Below are 20,191 nucleotides of genomic sequence, written 5' to 3'. Positions count from 1 at the left end.
AAAACCCTAAATAGAAATAGTTTTTTAAAATGTTTTCCAAAATGTAACTGTGCTTGGAGACAGTTTTAATCAGGATGTTATTTAACCTAACATATGTAAAATATCATTTTAACATGTAATCAATGTAAAAAATTCTTCATGAGGTAGTTTATATTCTCTTTTTCATACTAAGCCTTTGAAATTTGGTGTGTATTTTACATTTACAGCACATCTTGATTTGGACACTAAATTTTCATGTGGAAATATTTGTGTATTTAGATTTAATAAAATGTACAGTTGAAAAAGTAGACTCACAGGTGCAAGTTATATCCATACATTCTTAAAAGTTTTCCAATATCTGAAATTGGTACCAAAAAAATCATTTTCCTTTACCATCCATGTCTACGTTGACATAATGATTCATCTTAATCAGAAGAATTGACTTGACTTTAAAGCAGGAACATCAGTTTTAAAACATGTCTATCCCAGTCAAGTAAATTAACACCAACTCTTCTGTTGCCTCCATATTCACACTGAATTCAAAGGAGTATTGTAGTAAAAAACAACTGTAAATTTGTCAATATTGACAAAATGTCCTTTCCATTTTTTGGTTTGGTTTTTGAGATGGGGTCTCACTCTGTTAACCCAAGCTGGAGTGCTGTGGTGCGATCATAGCTCACTCTAGCCTTGACCTCCTGTGCTCAAATGATCCTCCCGCCTAGCCTCTGAGTAGCCGGGATCCCAGGTCCATGCCACCACCTCAGATTTTTCTATTAGCCAGATTGCAAGTGCTCAATACCCACATTTGGCTGGCAGCTCCTGTACTGGACACTGCACTTCCAAAAGCTTAGTTTGGAACTAAGCAGTGCCATTTCCCTCTGATTATGCATCCAGTGGTCAGACTGTGAAAATCTCAGCAGGTGTGCGGTGTCCTTGTCTCATCAAGCACCATCTCAGCACATGCCCCCTCGTTTCTGTGCAGGTGTGTGTAACTGGTGTGTGCACCGTTTCGACCATCACTGTGTTTGGGTGAACAACTGCATCGGGGCCTGGAACATCAGGTACTTCCTCATCTACCTCTTGACCTTGACGGCCTCGGCTGCCACTGTCGCCATTGTGAGCACCACTTTTCTGATCCACTTGGTGGTGATGTCAGATCTATACCAGGAGACTTACGTTGATGACCTCGGACACCTCCATGTTATGGACACAGTCTTCCTTATTCAGGTAATTATGCTGTAGGTTTCTGACTTCAAGTTTCAGAATTGCAAAAAGGACATTTATTTCCCCAGTAAAAGCATAAAGTTAGGTGGGGCGCGGTGGCTCACGCCTGTAATCCCAGCACTTTTGGAGGCCGAGGTGGGAGGATCGCATGAGGCCAGGAGTTCAGGACCAGCCTGGGCAACATCTAAATGTCCATCAACAGATGATTGAATAACTGGTCTCCTGTAGAGACCTTGTCTGTACAAAAAATACAAAAATGAGCCGGGGCCGGTGCAGTGGTTCATGCCTGTAATACTACCACTTTGAGAGGCCAAGGCAAGCAGATTGCCTGAGCTCAGGAGTTTGAGACCAGCCTGGATAACATGATGAAACCCCATCTCTACTAAAATACAAACAATTAGCTGGGTGTGGTGGCACATGCCCATAGTTCCAGCTACTCGGGAGGCTAAGGCACAAGAATCACTTGAACCCGGGAGGGAGAGGTTGCAGTGAGCCGAGATTGCACCACTGCACCCCAGCAAGACCCTGTCTCAGAAACTAACAAATGTGAAGTTTTTCCTTTTTCTAAACTGATATAAAATTCACATATTGGGCCAGCCACAGTGGCTCACAGCTGTAATCCCAGCACTTTGAGAGGCCAAGGTGGGCAGATCACCTGAGGTCAGGAGTTCAAGACCAGCCTGGCCAGCATGGTGAAACCTCGTCTCTACTAAAAATGCAAAAAAGTTAGCCGGGCATGGTGGCCACCACCTGTAATCCCAGCTACTCGGGAGGCTGAGGCAGGAGAATCACTTGAACCCAGGAGGCGGAGGTTGCAGTGAGCCGAGATCGCACCACTGTACTCCAGCCTGGCCAACAAGAGTGAAAGAGCGAAACTCCATCTCAAAAAAAAAAAAAAATTACCATATCATAAAATTCACCCTTTAAAGTATACCACAGTGGTATGAGTGTATTCACAGACCTGTGCAACCCTCACCACTGTCTAATTTCAGAACTTTTCATCATCCCCATTCCCTCCTGCACTAGACCCAGGTAATCACTAATCTACTTTCTGTCTTTTGGGATAGGCCTTTTCTGGACACTTCATGTAAATGGAATCGTGCAATATATGGTCTTTTCCCCGGCTTCTTTCTTGTGGCACAAGGTTTTCAGGGTTAATTCACGTAGCACGAATCTACTTTATTCCTTTTGTTTGTTTGGGACGGAGTCTCGCTCTTGTTGCCCAGACTAGAGTGCAATGGTGCGATCTCGGCTCACTGCAACCTCTACCTCTTGGATTGAAGAATTCTCCTGCCTCAGTCTCCTAAATAGCTGGGATTACAGGCACGAGCCACCACACCTGCCTAATTTTTGTATTTTTAGCAGAGAAGGGGTTTTACCACGTTGGCCAGGCTGGTCTTGAACTCCTGACCTTAAGCGATCCACCAACCTCAGCCTCCCAAAGTGCTGGGATTATAGGCGTGAGCCTCCATGCCCGGCCTTACTTCATTCTTTTTTATGGCTGAATAGTATTCCATTGTTTGGATAGACTGAATTTTAATTATTTGTTCATCAGTTCATGGACATTTCGGTGTTTTCACTTTTGGCTGTTTTGAATAATACTGCTGTGAACATTCATGTACAAGTTTTTTGTGTGGACATATGTTTTATGTTTATAAAACATGTTTTATGTTTATGTTTTTATGTTTTATGTTTAAAAACATATGTTTTATGTTTATATTTCTCTTGGGTAAATTCCACCTAGAAGTGGAACTGCTGGGTCGTATAGTAACTTTTTTTTTTTTTTTTTTTTGAGACAGAGTCTCACTCTGTCACCTAGGCTGGAGTACAGTGGTACCAGCACAGCTCACTATGATCTGAAACTCCTGGGCTCAAGTGCTCCCACCTTGGCCTCCCAAAGTGCTGGGATTACAGGTGTGAGCCACCATGACTGGCCCAGAATAACTCTTGATTTGAGGCCTTTATATGATAATGACAGTTAATCTTTTGTTATACTGGTTTTTTGTTTGTGGATCTTTTGGATCTTGGGAATGGGGTTTTGGGTGTTTTTGGGTTTTTTGGTATAGAAAAGTTCAGACATTCTTTCTCATCACATCTCTTTTCTTTGTAACTTCAACTAGAAAGTCTCCTCCATCAGGAGTTTTGTTAAATGTTCTCTTTGCTTGTGACCTTCAAAAATATTAAACTTTCTAAATTCTTCATTTTGCTTATTACAAAAATAACTTACAAAACTTGAAGCAGCGCAGTTCCTATGGTCATACACCATTTACGGAGTCAGTTTCGTTTTTACCCAAACAAGATCACAGTGTAATCCTTGCATCTTGTCTTTCTCATTAGTCAATATATTAAATCTTTTCACAATCAGTACATAGAAATTGACATCATTTTTAATGGCTCCTTGTTTTCCCATTGTGTGACCATCCCAGAGTTTACCCTTCCTGATGGATGGACAGTTAACTTGTTTCTTGGCTGGGTGCAGTGGCTCACACCTGTAGTCCCAACAATTTGGAAGGCCAAGGCAGGAGGATCACTCAAGGCCAGGAGTTTGAAAGCAGCCTGGGCAACATAGCAAGACCCTGTTTCTATTGATTTTTTCTTTTTTATTTTTATTTTTTGAGACGGAGTCTCACTCTGTTGCCCAGGCTGGAGTGCAGTGGCACTATCTCGGCTCACTGCAAGCTCCACTTCCCGGGTTCATGCCATTCTCCTGCCTCAGCCTCCCGAGTAGCTGGGACTATAGGTGCCCACCACCACCCCTGGCTATTTTTTTGTATTTTTAGTAGCGACAGGGTTTCACCATGTTGGCCAGGATGGTCTCCATCTCTTGACCTTGTGATCCACCTGCCTCGGCCTCCCAAAGTGCTGGGATTACAGGCGTGAGCCACCACACCCGGCCTTTTTATTTTTATTTTTTGAGATGGAGTCTTGCTCTGTCGCCTAGGCTGCAGTGCAGTAGCAAAATCTCAGCTCATTGCAACCTTCACCGCCTGGGTTCAAGCAATTCTTCTGCCTCAGCCTCCTGAGTAGCTGGGATTACAGGCATGCGCCACCACACCCGGCTAATTTTTGTATTTTTAGTAGAGAAGGGTTTCACCATGTTGGCCAGACTGGTGTCAAACTCCTGACCTCAAGTGATCTGCCCACCTTGGCCTCACAAAATGCTGGGATTGTAGGCATGAGCCACTGTGCCTGGCCCCTGTTTCTATTTATTAAGAAAAAGAAAAAAACTTTGGAAGAGGGGTTGATAAAATCAATGATACAATGAATATCCTTGTACATCTATTTTTGGGGTTGTATTGTTTTAAGAAAGACATTGATCTCTTTTGTCCATCCGGATTTTATTTTGATGAATGAAGTCTGCATTTATTTTATAAATAGCTAACTGGAATAGCTCATTTTCCTGGGTAAACTTTCCCTTTTCCTTCAGTGTGAACACTTCCTTCATCCCACAGGAAACTTGTATGTATGGGATTATTCCTGGGCTGCTTCTCAGTGCTGTTTATGTTCAGTTTGTCACTTTTGGACACAGGTAGGTGGACTGAGGAAGCAGCGCTGGTGGCTGTGGCAGGCCCAGGGTTGGCCGGTTTTCACTCTCTCGGATGTCACAGTCCAGCTGCCTAAATCACTGCCTTTTCTCTGCCCCTAGTACCTGTTCCTGACTTTTCCACGGATTGTCTTCATGCTGGGCTTTGTCGTGGTCCTGAGCTTCCTCCTGGGTGGCTACCTGTGCTTTGCCCTGTACCTGGCGGCCACCAACCAGACTACTAATGAGTGGTACAGAGGTGACTGGGCCTGGTGCCAGCGTTGTCCCCTTGTGGCCCGGCCTCCATCAGCAGAGCCCCAAGTCCACCGGAACATTCACTCCCACGGGCTTCGGAGCAACCTTCAAGAGATCTTTCTACCTGCCTTTCCATGTCATGGGAGGAAGAAACAAGAATGACAAGTGTGTGACTGCCTTTGAGCTGTAGTTCCCGTTTATTTACACATGTGGATCCTCGTTTTCCACGCATGGCTTGTTTGTTTTGATTTCTACTGTGTTTATAAATCACTACCAGTGGGCAAGGGAGAGAGGGGAAAATGGGTGTTGACTGAGGAATCCCCTTGCTTATCTTCTTTTGAAACCGGGCATCTCTGAAGTTTTGGTGTCAAGGGAATCAAGAGATGACTTCTCAGAGATTCCAGGTGACGTTGAGACATTGGTGCCTCTAAACTCTGCGCATGTGGACAGGAGGGGCTTGCAGCTGTGTCTCTGACCTGCCTGATGTGCAGGAGGGTCTCGACTCGGCGCCTGCACGTTGTGCCTGGCTGTGCTTTCTTTTATGCCCCCTCTATTCTCCTCTCTCCCCCAGGGGATTTTCATCTCAACAACAGTGTCCTCACCCAGGCCTGCCTTCTGGCCAGTATGGGCTTGTACACCAGGCACATTCCTGCATGCGAGGCCTCCGGCCAGCCCTCATCTGTCCACATTCAAGTCTTTTCTGACTAGTTTAAATATTGTGAAAGTGAACTGCCACCTATTTCAGAGGAGAGATGACTGCCAGAAATGAGGTCTTGGTGCGGAAGGTCTTTGGAGTGGGAGGGTTCTCAAGTGCAGGTGGCAGGTGTTCTGTACCTTGCTAGGCCAAGGAGTCCGCAGCCAGAAGAGGCGGGGAAATGGGAATCAGGGGCAGGGCTCCTTCCAGGCATCTTCCTCCGTAGCTCCCCAGCTGAGAACAGATGGAAACGTGAAGATTGGTAGCTGGGGCGGCCAGGGAACCCAAGTCCGCTGGCCCAAGCCAAAGCCTGGCACCACCCCCCCATCCTTGCTGGTGGAAAGCACGGTGAAATCAACCAGCGGCAGCTCTGAACGCAACGCAGAGTCCACGAGGGAGCCTGGGCAAGTACAGAGCGGGCCCGCTCTGGCGGTTGGGCGGGCTCTGGGGGCGGGGCCGGGGGCGGGGTCCACCTGGGACCGCGGCACGCCCCTCACCGCTCGCGCCGCCAGGGGGCGCCCTCCCGAGAGCGCCCCTGGGCCGAGGCCTGCGTTTGGCCCCTGCGGGCCGCCGTCTCCGTGCCAGGCATTCGGCCGCCGTTCGGCTGCGCGGCGGCGGCGGCTCCCGCAGCTCTTAGCGGTGCCGCAGTCGGACTTTCGGGGGCCCGCTGGCCGGCGGCAGCGGCCATGGCACCCTGAGCAGGCAGGGAACAGGCAGCGGCAGGCGGGCAAGCGGGCTGGTGCCGCAGCCCAGGCCCGTGTCGCGCCTCTTTGTCTCCACGGGCAGCGGCTCAGCCCCGGGCCCCGGGCGGAAGTGAGAGGCGCTCGGCGTGGGGGCCGCGGCGGCCGCACCATGAACGACATCCGCCACTCGCTGCTGCGCCGCGACGCGCTCAGCGCCGCCAAGGAGGTGTTGTACCACCTGGACATCTACTTCAGCAGCCAGCTGCAGAGCGCGCCGCTGCCCATCGTGGATAAGGGCTCCGTGGAGCTGCTGGAGGAGTTCGTGTTCCAAGTGCCCAAGGAGCGCAGCGCGCAGCCCAAGGTGCGGCCCGAGACGGTCGGGTGCCCGGGCGCCGCAGGCAGGCAGGCGGGCCTTTTCCCCAGCGATGCAGGGCTGTGTCAAGCCGCGGGCGCCCCACGTCCAGGTGCCCCGCGCTCGGGCTTGGCCTCGCTCCTGCAGCAGCCCGCAAACCCCTCTTCGGGTCCTGCAGTGTTGCTCAGCTGCCTGTCTAGTCTGCGGGGCGTGTGACAGCCGAGTCTTGGTGTTAAAGGGACAAACTGGCGACTGCCCGCTCCCTAGAAGTCTGTTGGGCTGTTACCAAGAGGCTCATCCTGAGCCCTCCAGGAGGATGTATAATGATCTGTATAGCTTTCCTCTTACATCTTTTTCTTTTTTCTCTCTCTCCTTTTTTTTTTTCTCTCTCTCTCCTTTTTATTTTATTTTATTTTATTTTGCTGGAGTGCAGTGGTGCAATCACAGCTCACTACAACCTTGAATTCCTGGGCTCAAGTAATCCTCCCGCCTTATCCTTCTCAGTAGCTGGGACTACAGGCATGCACCACCATGCACAGCTAATTTTTGAATGTTTTGTAGAGATGGGGCCTCCCTGTGTTACCCAGGCTGGTCTCAAACTCCTGGGCTCAAGATTCTCTCCTTGGCCTCCAAAGTGTTGGAATTACAGGTGTGAGCCACAACGCCTGGCCTATATGACTTTTTTCTAAGAGTAACAGCAAAGATCTCCCTGAGACCTGAGCTTTACAAAGGGCGAAAAGTTCTATGAGGAAAAACCTTTTTTCCTGCTTTCCTTTTTTTTTTTTTTTTTTCTGGAGACGAGTCTCTGTCACCCGGCTGGAGTGCAGTGGTACAATCTCGGCTCACTGCAACCTCCACCTCCCGGGTTCAAGCGAGTCTCCTGCCTAAGCCTCCCGAGTAGCTGGGATTACAGGTGCACACCCACCATGCCCGGCCAATTTTTGTATTTTTAGTAGAGACGAGGTTTCATCACGTTGGCCAGGCTGGTGTCGAACTCTTGATGTTGTGATTCGTCCGCCTCGGCCTCCCAAAGTGCTGGGATTACAGGCGTGAGCCACCGCACCCAGTCTTATTTCCTGTTTTTTTAATGTATGAGTTAATAAGTACGTTACAGCCACATTTCTTAACGCTTTTCCTGGATTTCTTTTGCAGAGACTGAATTCACTTCAGGAGCTTCAACTTCTTGAAATCATGTGCAATTATTTCCAGGAGCAAACCAAGGACTCTGTTCGGCAGATTATTTTTTCATCCCTTTTCAGCCCTCAAGGGAACAAAGCCGATGACAGCCGGATGAGCTTGTTGGGAAAACTGGTCTCCATGGCGGTGGCTGTGTGTCGAATCCCGGTGTTGGAGTGTGCTGCCTCCTGGCTTCAGGTACTGCTCAAGAGAGACCCTCGGCCGGGTGCAGTGGCTCATGCCTGTAATCCCAGCACTTTGGGAAGCTGAGGTGGGCGAATCACTTGAGGTCAGGGGTTCGAGACCAGCTTGACCAACATGGTGAAATAGTGTCTCTACTAAAAATGAAAAATTAGCCTGGCATGGTGGTGCATTCCTGTAACCCCAGCTACTCAGGAGGCTGAGGCACGAGAATCGCATGAACTCAGGAGGCAGAGGTTGCAGTGAGCTGAGATGGTGCCATTGCACTCCAGCCTGGGTGACAGAGCAAGACTCTGTCTCAAAAAAAAAAAAAAAAAGGGTCTCACCCTGAGAGTCTCTGAAGAGGAGTTGAGGAGTTTGCTGTTCGGAATTCTTGTTTAATTGGATTTCTGGAATTTTTGTTTGTTTGTTTGTTTCTTTAAATTATTCTTTTAGGCCGTGCTTAGTGGTTCACACCTGTAATCCCAGCACTTTGGGAGGCCGAGGAGGGGCAGATCACTTGAGGTCAGGAGTTTGAGACCAGCCTGGCCACCATGGTGAAACCCTGTGTCTACTGAAAATACAGAAATTAGCCAGGCGTGGTGGCACATGCCTGTGGTCCCAGCTATTTGGGAGGCTGAAGCAGGAGAGTCATGTGAACATGGCAGACGGAGGTTGCCGTGAGCTGAGATCACGTCACTGCACTCCAGCCTGGGTGACAGAGTGAGACTCAGTCTCAAAAAAAAATTTTTTTTAATTAGGGCGTGTTTTTTTTTTTTTTTTTTTTTTTTTTTTTTTTTTTTTTTTTTTTTTTTTTTTTTTTTTGATTTCTTTTTTTTTTTCTTTTTTCTTTTCTTTTTTGCGACAAGGTTTCAGTCTGTCCCCCAGGGTGGAGTGCAGTGGTGCAATCTTAGCTCACTACAACCTCTTCCTCCTGGGCTCAAGTGATCCTCCTACCTCAGCCTACCAAGTAGCTGGGACCACAGGCACACATCACTATGCCTGGCTAATTTTTGTATTTTNTTGCTGTTCGGAATTCTTGTTTAATTGGATTTCTGGAATTTTTGTTTGTTTGTTTGTTTCTTTAAATTATTCTTTTAGGCCGTGCTTAGTGGTTCACACCTGTAATCCCAGCACTTTGGGAGGCCGAGGAGGGGCAGATCACTTGAGGTCAGGAGTTTGAGACCAGCCTGGCCACCATGGTGAAACCCTGTGTCTACTGAAAATACAGAAATTAGCCAGGCGTGGTGGCACATGCCTGTGGTCCCAGCTATTTGGGAGGCTGAAGCAGGAGAGTCATGTGAACATGGCAGACGGAGGTTGCCGTGAGCTGAGATCACGTCACTGCACTCCAGCCTGGGTGACAGAGTGAGACTCAGTCTCAAAAAAAAATTTTTTTTAATTAGGGCGTGTTTTTTTTTTTTTTTTTCATGTTTCTTTTTTTTTTTCTTTTTTCTTTTCTTTTTTGCGACAAGGTTTCAGTCTGTCCCCAGGGTGGAGTGCAGTGGTGCAATCTTAGCTCACTACAACCTCTTCCTCCTGGGCTCAAGTGATCCTCCTACCTCAGCCTACCAAGTAGCTGGGACCACAGGCACACATCACTATGCCTGGCTAATTTTTGTATTTTTTGTAGAGACAGGGTTTCACCGTGTTGCCCAGACTGGTCATGAACTCCTGAGGTCAAGTGATGCTCCTGCCTCAGCCTCCCAAAGTGCCGGGATTATAGGCATGAGCCACTGTGCCCGGCCTAAGAATAGGATTTTGAGAGAAATTCAGCAAGTACTGCTGTAAACAAACCTTTTCATCATGTGACGGTTCACAGACTTTCCTGAATCTCTTCAATGCAATAGCAGCTGTTAATTTTTACCTGTGGCATCTCACCTGGGATCCTTTAGGGTTACAAAAGTTGTCATTTCCTCACCTGAAGGCAGAAATGATGTTTCTTAAGTAAACTGTAAAACAAGAGCCGGCAGATGTTGTAGTGAAGGGCGAGATAGTGAACTGTCTTAGGCTTTGCAGGTCCTGTAGTCTCTTTCACAGCTACTCTGTCCTTCTAGTGCAAGAACAGCTTTAGGCAGTAGGCAAACAAGCATGATCACGTCTCAGTGAAATATTGTTTACAGAAACGGGTGGTGGGACAAATTTGGTCTGTGGGGTGGTTTTTTTGTTTTGTCTTGTTTTTTGAGAGAGTGTTGCTCTGTCGCCCAGACTGGAGTGCAGTGGTGTGATCTCGGCTCACCGCCAGCTCCGCCTCCCGGGTTCACGCTATTCTGCCTCAGCCTCTCAAGTAGCGGGGACTACAGGCGCCCACCATCAGTGGTGCCTGGCTAATTTTTTTGTATTTTTAGTACAGATGGAGTTTCACCGTGTTAGCCAGGATGGTCTCATGATCTGCCTGCCTCGTCCTCCCAAAATGCTGGGATTACAGGCGTGAGCCACCCTACCCAGTCAGGTGTTGTTTGTTTTTTTTTTTTTTTGAGACGATCTTGCTCTGTTGCTTATGCTGGAGTGCAGTGGGTGACCACAGGGCTCACTGTAGCCTCAATCTTCCCAGGCTCAAGCCATTCTCCTGCCTTGGCCTCCCAAGCAGCTGGGATTACAGGTGTGTGCCACCACACCCGCCTAATTTTTTCAGTTTTTTTTTCTAGTTGGAGTCTCGCTCTGTCACCCAGGCTGGAGTGCAGTGGTGCGATCTCTGCTCACTGCAAGCTCCGTCCCCTAGGTTCACGCCATTCTCCTGCCCCAGCCTCCCGAGTAGCTGGGACTACAGGCGTCTGCCACCATGCCTGGCTAATTTTGTGTGTGTGTGTATTTTTAGTAGAGACGGGGTTTCACCGTGTTCACCAGGATGGTCTCGATCTCCTGACCTCGTGATCTGCCCACCTTGGCCTCCCAAAGTGCTGGAATTACAGGCGTGAGCCACCGCACCTGGCCCGTTTTTTCTATTTTTTATAGAAATGGGTTCTTGCTGTTACCCAGGCTCGTCTGGAACTCCTGGGCTCAAGTGATCCTCCCACCTTAGTCTCCCAAAGTGTTGGGATGACAGGCACGAGCCACCATGCCCAGCCTGGTCAGTGGGCTTTAGACTGCCCACCCCTGCTTCAGTGTAAGCCTTTAACTTTTTTTTTTTTTTTTTTGAGACGAAGTTTTGCTCTTGTTGCCCAAGCTGGAGTGCAGTGGTGCGATCTTGGCTCACCGCAACCTCTGCCTCCCAGTTTCAAGTGATTCTCCTGCCTCAGCCTCCCGAGTAGCTGGGATTACAGGAGTGCCCCACCACGCCCAGCTAATTTTCGTATTCTTAGTAGAGATGGGGTTTCACCATATTGGCCGGGCTGGTCTCGAACTGCTGACCTCAGGTGATCCACCTGCCTCGGCCTCTCAAAGTGCTGGGATTACAGACGCGAGCCACCGCACCCTGCCCCATCAGCATCTTTTTTTCATCTTGGAAGTGGTTCTGCCAGTTCTGATGGTGTTCACCGTGTGTGCGTAGTTGCTGGTCTACTCACGACATCTGTAGTTACATGGACTGTGTGGCTTCTTTCCAGCGGACGCCCGTGGTCTACTGTGTGAGGTTAGCCAAGGCCCTCGTGGATGACTACTGCTGTTTGGTGCCGGGATCCATTCAGACGCTGAAGCAGATATTCAGTGCCAGCCCGAGATTCTGCTGCCAGTTCATCACCTCCGTTACCGCGCTCTATGACCTGTCGTCAGGTAAACTTGAAACAGGTTATTTCTATGAAAGAAGCTTACATTAGACCGGGCGCGGTGGCTCAAGCCTGTAATCCCAGCACTTTGGGAGGCCGAGACGGGCGGATCACGAGGTCAGGAGATCGAGACCATGCTGGCTAACACGGTGAAACCCCGTCTCTACTAAAATACAAAAAACTAGCCGGGCGAGGTGGCGGGCGCCTGTAGTCCCAGCCACTCGGGAGGCTGAGGCAGGAGAATGGTGTAAAACCCGGGAGGCGGAGCTTGCAGTGAGCTAAGATCCGGCCACTGCACTCTAGCCCGGGCGACAGAGCAAGACTCTGTCTCAAAAAAAAAAAAAAAAAAAAAAGGAAGCTTACATCAATGACTAGTTTTATTTTCCACTGAATACCCAGGTGAAGTGTCCAGTGAATGCTTTGGCCATTTTGTCTCTGAAATGTATATTTTTATTTTTATTATTTTTTGAGATGGAGCCAGTTGCCCAGGCTGGAGTGCAGTGGCGTGATCTCTGCTCACTGCGCCCTCCCCCTCCCGGGTTCAAGCAGTTCTCCTGCCTCAGCCTCCCGAGTAGCTAGGACTACAGCCAGCATGCGCCACCACTCACGGCTAATTTTTTTGTGTGTTTTTAGTAGAGATGGTGTTTTGTTTTGTTTTGTTTTGTTTTGTTTTGTTTTGTTTTGTTTGAGACAGAGTCTTGCTCTGTCGCCCGGGCTGGAGTGCAGTGGCTGGATCTCAGCTCACTGCAAGCTCCGCCTCCCGGGTTTTACGCCATTCTCCTGCCTCAGCCTCCAGAGTAGCTAGGACTACAGACGCCCGCCACCTCGCCCGGCTAGGTTTTTTTTTTTTTGTATTTTTAGTAGAGACGGGGTTTCACCGTGTTAGCCAGGATGGTCTCGATCTCCTGACCTCGTGATGCGCCCGTCTCGGCCTCCCAAAGTGCTGGGATTACAGGCTTGAGCCACCGCGCCCGGCCAGAGATGGTGTTTTAACTGTGTTCCAGGCTGATCTCAAACCCCTGACCTCAAGTGATCCACCCACCTTGGCCTCCCAAACTGCTGAGATTACAGGCATGTGCCACCATGCCCAGCTGAGTTTTTAGTTTTTATTTTTTGAGACGGTTTCACTCTTGTCACCCTGGTTGGAGTGCAGAGGTGTGATCCCAGCTCACTGCAGTCTCTGCCCCCAAGGCTCAAGTGTTCTCCCCCCGCACTCAGCCTCCCGAGTAGTTGGGACTACAGGTGCATGCCACCACGCCTGGCTAATTTTTGTATTTTTTGTAGAGATGGGGTTTCGCCATATTGTCCAGGCTGGTCTTGAACCCTGAGCTCAAGCAGTTCTCCTCCATCAGCCTCCTGAGTAGTCAGGACCACAGGTTTGCACCACCATGCCTGGCTAATTTTTTATATTTTTTTGTAGAGATGGAGTTTCACTGTGTTGCCCAGGGTGGTTTCGAACTCCTGGACTCAAGCAATCCTCCCAACTCAGCCTCCTAAAGTGTTGGCGTTACAGGTGTGAGCCATTGCACCCGGCCTGAAATCTGTGTTTTTAATTTAAGCTAAAAGCTAAAGGTGTAGGCCACCTGAACGTGTGCAATTTGCTAAGAGGGAGCTATTCTTAGTGATCCCCATTTGCCTGAGTGGTCCAAGTGGCAGGCAGCCCAGAAAGCGAGGGTCTGCCGTCTGGTGAGATGTGACCCACTGCCCGGACATATGACTTGATTTTTTATTTTCCCCCTACTTTCTTTATTTTACTTTTTTGGATAGCGAATCTTGCTCTGTTGAGCAGGCTGCTGTAATACGGTGGTGCAGTCATAGCTCATTGTAGCCTCAAAACTCCTGGGCTCAAGTGGTCCTCCCACCACAGCCTCCCAGGTCGCTGGGACTGTAGGCACACACCACCAGGCCTGGCTGACAAAACCTGCTTTTCTGTTCCTCCTTCTCTGCCCTTGGCTGTTGCTGCTCACAAGGCTGACAAATAGTCTCTCTCTCTTCCTGGGTTGATAGCCAAACCAGCAGTTTGAAAGCCTTCAATGGCATCTGTCATTTTTTTTTTTGAGACGGAGTCTCGCTCTGTCGCCCGGGCTGGAGTGCAGTGGCTGGATCTCAGCCCATTGCAAGCTCCGCCTCCCGGGTTCACACCATTCTTCTGCCTCAGCCTCCCTAGTAGCTGGGACTACAGGCGCCCGCTACTTCGCCCGGCTAGTTTTTTGTAGTTTTTAGTAGAGACGGGGTTTCACCATGTTAGCCAGGATAGTCTCGATCTCCTGACCTCGTGATCCGCCCGCCTCGGCCTCCCAAAGTGCTGGGATTACAGGCTTGAGCCACCACGCCCGGCCCGGCATCTGTCATTTTTATTCAGTCCAGTATTGGTCTCCCACCAGCATGCTGACTTTTTTTTTTCTTTTTTGTTTTTTTTTTTTTGAAACAGAGTTGTCACTCTTGTTGCCCAAGGCTGGAGGCAATGGGGTGATCTCGGCTCACGCCAACCTCCACCTCCCGCGGTCCTGGATCAGCAGTTTCCGCCCTCGCCTCCTGAGTAGCTGCGGATGACAGCATGTGCCCCACGCCCCAGCTAATTTTTGTCGTATTGTGTAGAGATGGTTTCACCATGTTGGCAGGCTGTCTCGAACTCTGACCTCGTGATCCACCCGCCTCAGCTCCCAGAGTGCTGGGATTATAGCCGGAGCCACCGCACCCAGCCTTCCTGACGTTTTTGAGACTTCTTTTTTTTTTTTTTTTTAAGAGGAGTTTCCCTCTGTGCCCCAGGCTAGTAGGCAGGCATGTCTCGCTCACTGCAACCTCCACCACCTGCGGTTCAAGCGTTCTCCTGCCTCAGTCCCTCCTGAGTAGCGCGGATGACAGGCATGTGCACCACGCCCAGCCTAATTTTTGTAATTTAGTGAGATTGGGTTTCCACCATATTGCCAGCTGGTCTCGAACGCCTGACCTCGTGATCACCTGCCCTGCAGCCTCCCAAAGGCTGGATTACAGGCGTGAGCCACCGACCCAGCCGAGCCTTGCTTTTATCGTCACGCTGTTTTTTTTTTTTTTTTTTTTTTTTGGGGGGGAGACAGAATCCATTCTGTTGCCTGAGGCTGAGTGTAGTGGCCATTGATCTTGCTCACTGCCCAACCTCTGCCTCCTGGCCTGTTCTAGGATTCTCCTGCCCTCGCCTCCCGAGTAGCATGGAGTTATAGTTGCTGTGCACACACCTGCTATGTTTGTTGTTTACTTTTGTGTTTTTAGTAGAGACGGTGTTTCACCATGTTGGCGAGGTGGTCTTGAACTCCTGACCTCAGGTGATTCACCCGGCTCGGCCTCCCAAAGTACTGAGATTACAGGTGTGAGCCACTGTGCCCGGCCACCTTTTTTTTTTTTTTTAAACTTTTTTTTTTTTTTTTGAGACGGAGTCCCGCTTTGTCGCCCAGGCTGGAGTGTAGTGGCCGGATCTCAGCTCACTGCAAGGTCCGCCTCCCGGGTTTACGCCATTCTCCTGCCTCAGCCTCCTGAGCAGCTGGGACCACAGGCGCCCGCCACCTCGCCCGGCTACTTTTTTGTATATATTTTAGTAGAGACGGGGTTTCACCGTGTTAGCCAGGATGGTCTCGATCTCCTGACCTCGCGATCCGCCCATCTCGGCCTCCCAAAGTGCTGGGATTACAGGCTTGAGCCACCGCGCCCGGCCTTCTTGTTGTTAAACTTTTTAGCTCTCTTGAGAAAGTTTGTGTGGAAATATTGTGAACATATAAGCGCGTGCCATATTCATATGCTAATTTCTTTTTTGTTGTTTTTGTTTTTTGAGACGGAGTCTTGCTCTGTCGCCCAGGCTGGAGTGCAGTGGCGCCATCTCGACACACTGCAAGCTCCACCTCCCAGGTTCAAGGGATTCTCCTGCCTCAGCCTCTCACCTGGCTACTTTTTTGTATTTTTGGTGGAGACGGGGTTTCAGTGTTAGCCAGGCTGGTCTCAATCTCCCAACCTCATGATCCACCCACCTCGACCTCACAAAGTGCTGGGATTACAGGCGTGAGCCACCGCGCCCACCCGCAGATGCTAATTTCATACTCTCCTTTTCCTAGCAGTTTGCCTGTGGAATGGGAGGCAGGTTGTGGGGAGCAGGGCCATGCCGCTGCAGTGGGATTTCCCCTAGCTCTCTCCTCCAAAGGCTTCCTAAGAGCTGTTAACATCTGGGAGCAGTATTCAGGCCTTTCATCTTCCAATAAGAAAGATTTCACTGAACCCAGCTATGGTATCATAGTTGCCTTTTCGTTTTGTTTTGTTTTTTTTTTTGAGATGGAGTCTCACTCTTGTCACCTAGGCTGGAGTGCAGTGGTGTGATCTCCCCTCACTGCAACCTCCACTTCCTGGGTTTAAGCGAGTCTCCTGCCTCAGCCTCCTGAGTAGCTTGGGCTGTAGGTGTGCACCACCATGCCTGGCTAATTTTTGTATTTTTAGTGGAGTCAGGGTTTCACCCTGTTGGCCAGGCTGGTCTCGAACTCCTGACCTCAAGTGATCTCCCTGCCTCAGCCTCCCAAAGTGCTGGGATTACAGGCATTAGCTACCGCACCCGACCTACCTTTTATGTCATCGGTTATTCTAGGCCAATGAGTACAGAAATTGGCCTTGCCATTGGGAAGGGATGAGTTAGCATATGGAACAGGAAAGAATATTCAGGGAATGCCACTGACACAGCAGAGCAGTTCTGAAACACAGTGTTTTTCTCTTAAGCCAGCAAGTCCATTGAGATGTTGATGATTTCTCAAGTCACTGCCACACAGCGGTGGCCCTGGAAGTCACCATCCGGATGGTGATTGAAGCTGATCTTGGGCACTTCTGGTAACAGGAGAGCATTCTTGGGGAGGCTGTGTCTTCAAAGCACAAAAAGGAAGATACCCACATAATAATATCCCCCCTTTCGTGAATGGTGCTGAGAACGCGGGACTCTAGAGACCGTAACTGGGATCCTAAATACTGAGGACTCACGAAGTGCACACGCCAACATGTATGCTGAGGGCACACCTGCACAAGTGTGTGTGCACACACACACGCATTACCTACAGGCTGTTGGAGATGCCTCAGCTCAGATCTGAGGGGGCAGGGATACACTGGAGAGGTGGATATGACCCTGGCATTGCCCAGACAGAAACATCTCTGTGGAATCAAGAGGCTGCACACATGGCCAGTTGCAGTGGCTCACTCCTGTAATCCCAGCACTTTGGGAGGCGGAAGTGGGTGGATCACCTGTAGTCAGGAGTTCAAGACCAGCCTGGTCAACATGGTGAAATCCCATCTCTACTAAAAATACAAAAATGAGCCAGTGTGGTGGCAGGCGCCTATACTCCCAGCTACTCAGGATGCTGAGGCAGGAGAATTGCATGAACCCGGGAGGCGGAGGTTGCAGTGAGCCAAGATCACTGCAGCCTGGGCGACAAGAGTGAGACTCTGTGTCAAAAAAAAAAAAAAAGGTGGCACACAAGACAGCAGCTGCTCCCGCTGTGGCCATTGTCTCACCACAGTAGGTGGGCAGGGCTGTCCATACTCCAACAGTTGGCAGGAATCATCTCAGATGGTGGGCACAGCCCCAGAGAGAGGGGCCTGAGGACCCACTCCTGTGAACACAGCCAGCCTGAGGGCATTGCACACCAAGCCCCGCATGTGCAGTACAGCCTCCCGATTTAAAGCCAGGCTGCTGAAGTCAGATCTGGGCCATACGCTTTTGTGTGTGTATGTATGTTTGTTTTCCTGAGACAGGATCTCACTCTGTTGCTCAGGCTGTTGTACAGTGGGACAACCACAGCTGACTGCAACCTTGACCTCCCAGGCTCAAGTGATCCTCCTACCTCAGCCTCCTGAATAGCTGGGAATATAGGTGTGCACCACCACTTCCTACTATTTTTTTTGTTTTAAGACGGAGTCTAGCTCTATCGCCCAGGCTGGAGTGCAGTGGCGTGACCTTGGCTCACTGCAAGCTCCACCTCCCGAGTTCACGCCATTCTTCTGCCTCAGCCTCCTGAGTAGCTGGGACTACAAGCACCTGTCACCATGCCCGGCTAATTTTTTTGTATTTGTATTTTTATTTTTTATATTTTATTTTATTTTTTTTTGAGACGGAGTCTCGCTCTGTCGCCCAATCTGGAGTGCAGTGGCCGGATCTCAGCTCACTGCAAGCTCCACCTCCCGGGTTCACGTCATTCTCCTGCCTCAGCCTCCCGAGTAGCTGGGACTACAGGCTCCCGCCACCTCGCCTGGCTAGTTTTTTATATTTTTTAGTAGAGATGGGGTTTCACCGTGTTAGCCAGGATGGTCTTGATCTCCTGACCTCGTGATCCGCCTGTCTCGGCCTCCCGAAGTGCTGGGATTACAGGCTTGAGCCACCGCACCCAGCCTTTTGTATTTTTGGTAGAGATAGGGTTTCACCGTGTTAGCCACGATGGCCTTGACCTCCTGACCTCGTGATCCACCTGCCTCTTCCTCGCAAAGTGCTGGGATTACAGGCTTGAGCCACTGCACCTGGCCACTCCTGGCTAATTTTTAAGAATTTTCGTAGAGATTGGGTCTCACTCTGTTTCCAGGGCTGGTTTCGAACTCTTGAACTCAAGTGATCCTCCCACTTTGGCCTCCCAAAGTGCTGGGATTGCAGGTGTGAACCTGGGCCACATACTTTCAATGAATCCTGTGGAAATCACTTGACATAACTGTGCCTCAGTTTCCTTGTCCTTTGTATGAGACTAACCGCTGGGGTAGAGGGAGGATTAAACGCGTTCATCTGTGTAAAGCGTTGAGACCTGTGCCGGGTTAGGCGCGTTCGTCTGTGTAGAGCGTTGAGACCTGTGCCGGGTTAGACGCGTTCGTCTGTGTAGAGTGTTGAGACCTGTGCTGGGTTAGATGTGTTCGTCTGCGCCGGGTTAGACGCGTTCATCTGTGTAGAGCGTTGAGACCTGTGCTGGGCTCGTAGGAAGCCCAGAATAAGTGTCACCATCTGTTCTTCTCTGTCTAGGCCACAGAGCCTGCCAGGTCTCAGGGATCATATCTCCTAGGGTTGCTTAGATGAGGGTTCCAGGTTTGGGGTTGGGGCGGCCCTTGGCAGCTGCCGGATGACTGACGGGATTCTGAGCTGGTCCCCGAAGGCCACCATTGCTGTCCCTGCCCCATACAGGAGACACTGAGCACAGGGAGGACACATAGGAGGGAAGGGGGTGACGTGTGGCAGTGTGGGATAGAAAAAGCGTGGAATTTTATCTAAACATGCAGGAAGACATTTCTCCAAAGCATGATGGAGTTCCAGGGAATTGTAGACTTAGGTATTTCTGCAGCCTCTCCCTTGCTCCAGGGTCCTGGGCACTGGGATGTGACAGTGACTGAGATGAGAGTCCCAGTCCCCCTGGAGTGGACGTTCTAGGAAAGGAGACAGAAGATAGCTAAGCCAGGAGGCGTGATCCGAACCATCAGGTGGGCAGTGCCGTGGGCCCTGGGGTCATGCTCCCTCTCTCCCTGTCCTCGAGGCCAAGAGCACTCCTGACCTAATGGTCTTTATTTGCAGATGACCTCATCCCACCTATGGACTTGCTTGAAATGATTGTCACCTGGATTTTTGAGGACACAAGGTTGATTCTCATCACTTTTTTAAATACTCCGATTGCGGCCAATCTGCCAATAGGATTCTTAGAGCTCACCCCGCTGGTTGGATTGATCCGCTGGTGCGTGAAGGCCCCCCTGGCTTACAAAAGGAGAAAGAAGCCCCCCTTATCCAATGGCCACGTCAGCAACAAGGTCACGAAGGAGCCGGGCGTGGGGATGGACAGAGACTCCCACCTCTTATACTCGAAACTCCACCTCAGCGTCCTACAGGTCCTCATGACGCTGCAGCTGCACCTGACCGAGAAGAATCTGTACGGGCGCCTGGGGCTGGTCCTCTTCGACCACATGGTCCCGCTGGTGGAGGAGATCAACAGGTTGGCGGATGAACTGAACCCCCTCAACGCCTCCCAGGAGATCGAGCTCTCGCTGGACCGGCTGGCGCAGGCTCTGCAGGTGGCCATGGCCTCAGGGGCTCTACTGTGCACGAGAGGTGGGTGCCTCCCTGGCCCAGGCCTCCTGGTGCGGGGACACCACCGCCCTGCAGAAGGAAAGGGGCTCCTGGACAGACACTGTTTTTGCTTCATTTAGGACTTCTTTTCCTCCTAGTGAACACAGGGGAGGAAGGTACCCCAGCCGCGCCCCCTGCACTCCACCCTTCCTGCTCACCCCGTCAAGGTCCTAATATCCCACAGATGGGAGGTCTTAGTGTCGCCCAGGACTGGAGACTCTTCAAGAGCCTAGATAGCTTTCCTTTCGAGGAACCTGTTTTCTTTTTTATCTTTTTTTTTTTTTTTTTTTGAGACGGAGTCTCTCTGTTGCCCAGGCTGGAGTGCGGTGGTG

At 50.2% G+C, this 20,191-nt stretch overlaps 2 protein-coding genes across 2 annotated transcripts in view; both read left to right on the top strand.

The window, feature by feature from the left end:
• ZDHHC4 (zDHHC palmitoyltransferase 4) overlaps positions 1-5,212 on the top strand; it is a 12,996-nt gene extending 7,784 nt beyond the window's left edge. Inside the window, exons 5-6 of the mRNA XM_017864754.1 lie at positions 900-1,206; positions 4,850-5,212. Coding sequence (XP_017720243.1) covers positions 900-1,206; positions 4,850-5,143 — 601 coding nt within the window. The 3' untranslated portion in view covers positions 5,144-5,212. The remainder of the gene's footprint in view (positions 1-899; positions 1,207-4,849) is intronic.
• A 547-nt stretch (positions 5,213-5,759) lies between these two features.
• INTS15 (integrator complex subunit 15) overlaps positions 5,760-20,191 on the top strand; it is a 24,410-nt gene continuing 9,978 nt past the window's right edge. The window contains exons 1-4 of the mRNA XM_017864775.1: positions 5,760-6,719; positions 7,863-8,084; positions 11,612-11,777; positions 19,314-19,841. Coding sequence (XP_017720264.1) covers positions 6,528-6,719; positions 7,863-8,084; positions 11,612-11,777; positions 19,314-19,841 — 1,108 coding nt within the window. The 5' untranslated portion in view covers positions 5,760-6,527. The remainder of the gene's footprint in view (positions 6,720-7,862; positions 8,085-11,611; positions 11,778-19,313; positions 19,842-20,191) is intronic.

This window comes from Rhinopithecus bieti, unplaced genomic scaffold (assembly GCF_001698545.2).
Source record: "Rhinopithecus bieti isolate Rb0 unplaced genomic scaffold, ASM169854v2 scaffold_77662, whole genome shotgun sequence".
Lineage (NCBI taxonomy): Eukaryota > Metazoa > Chordata > Mammalia > Primates > Cercopithecidae > Rhinopithecus > Rhinopithecus bieti.
Note: the sequence above shows the minus strand (reverse complement) of the source record. Positions and strands in the feature narration are given on the sequence as shown.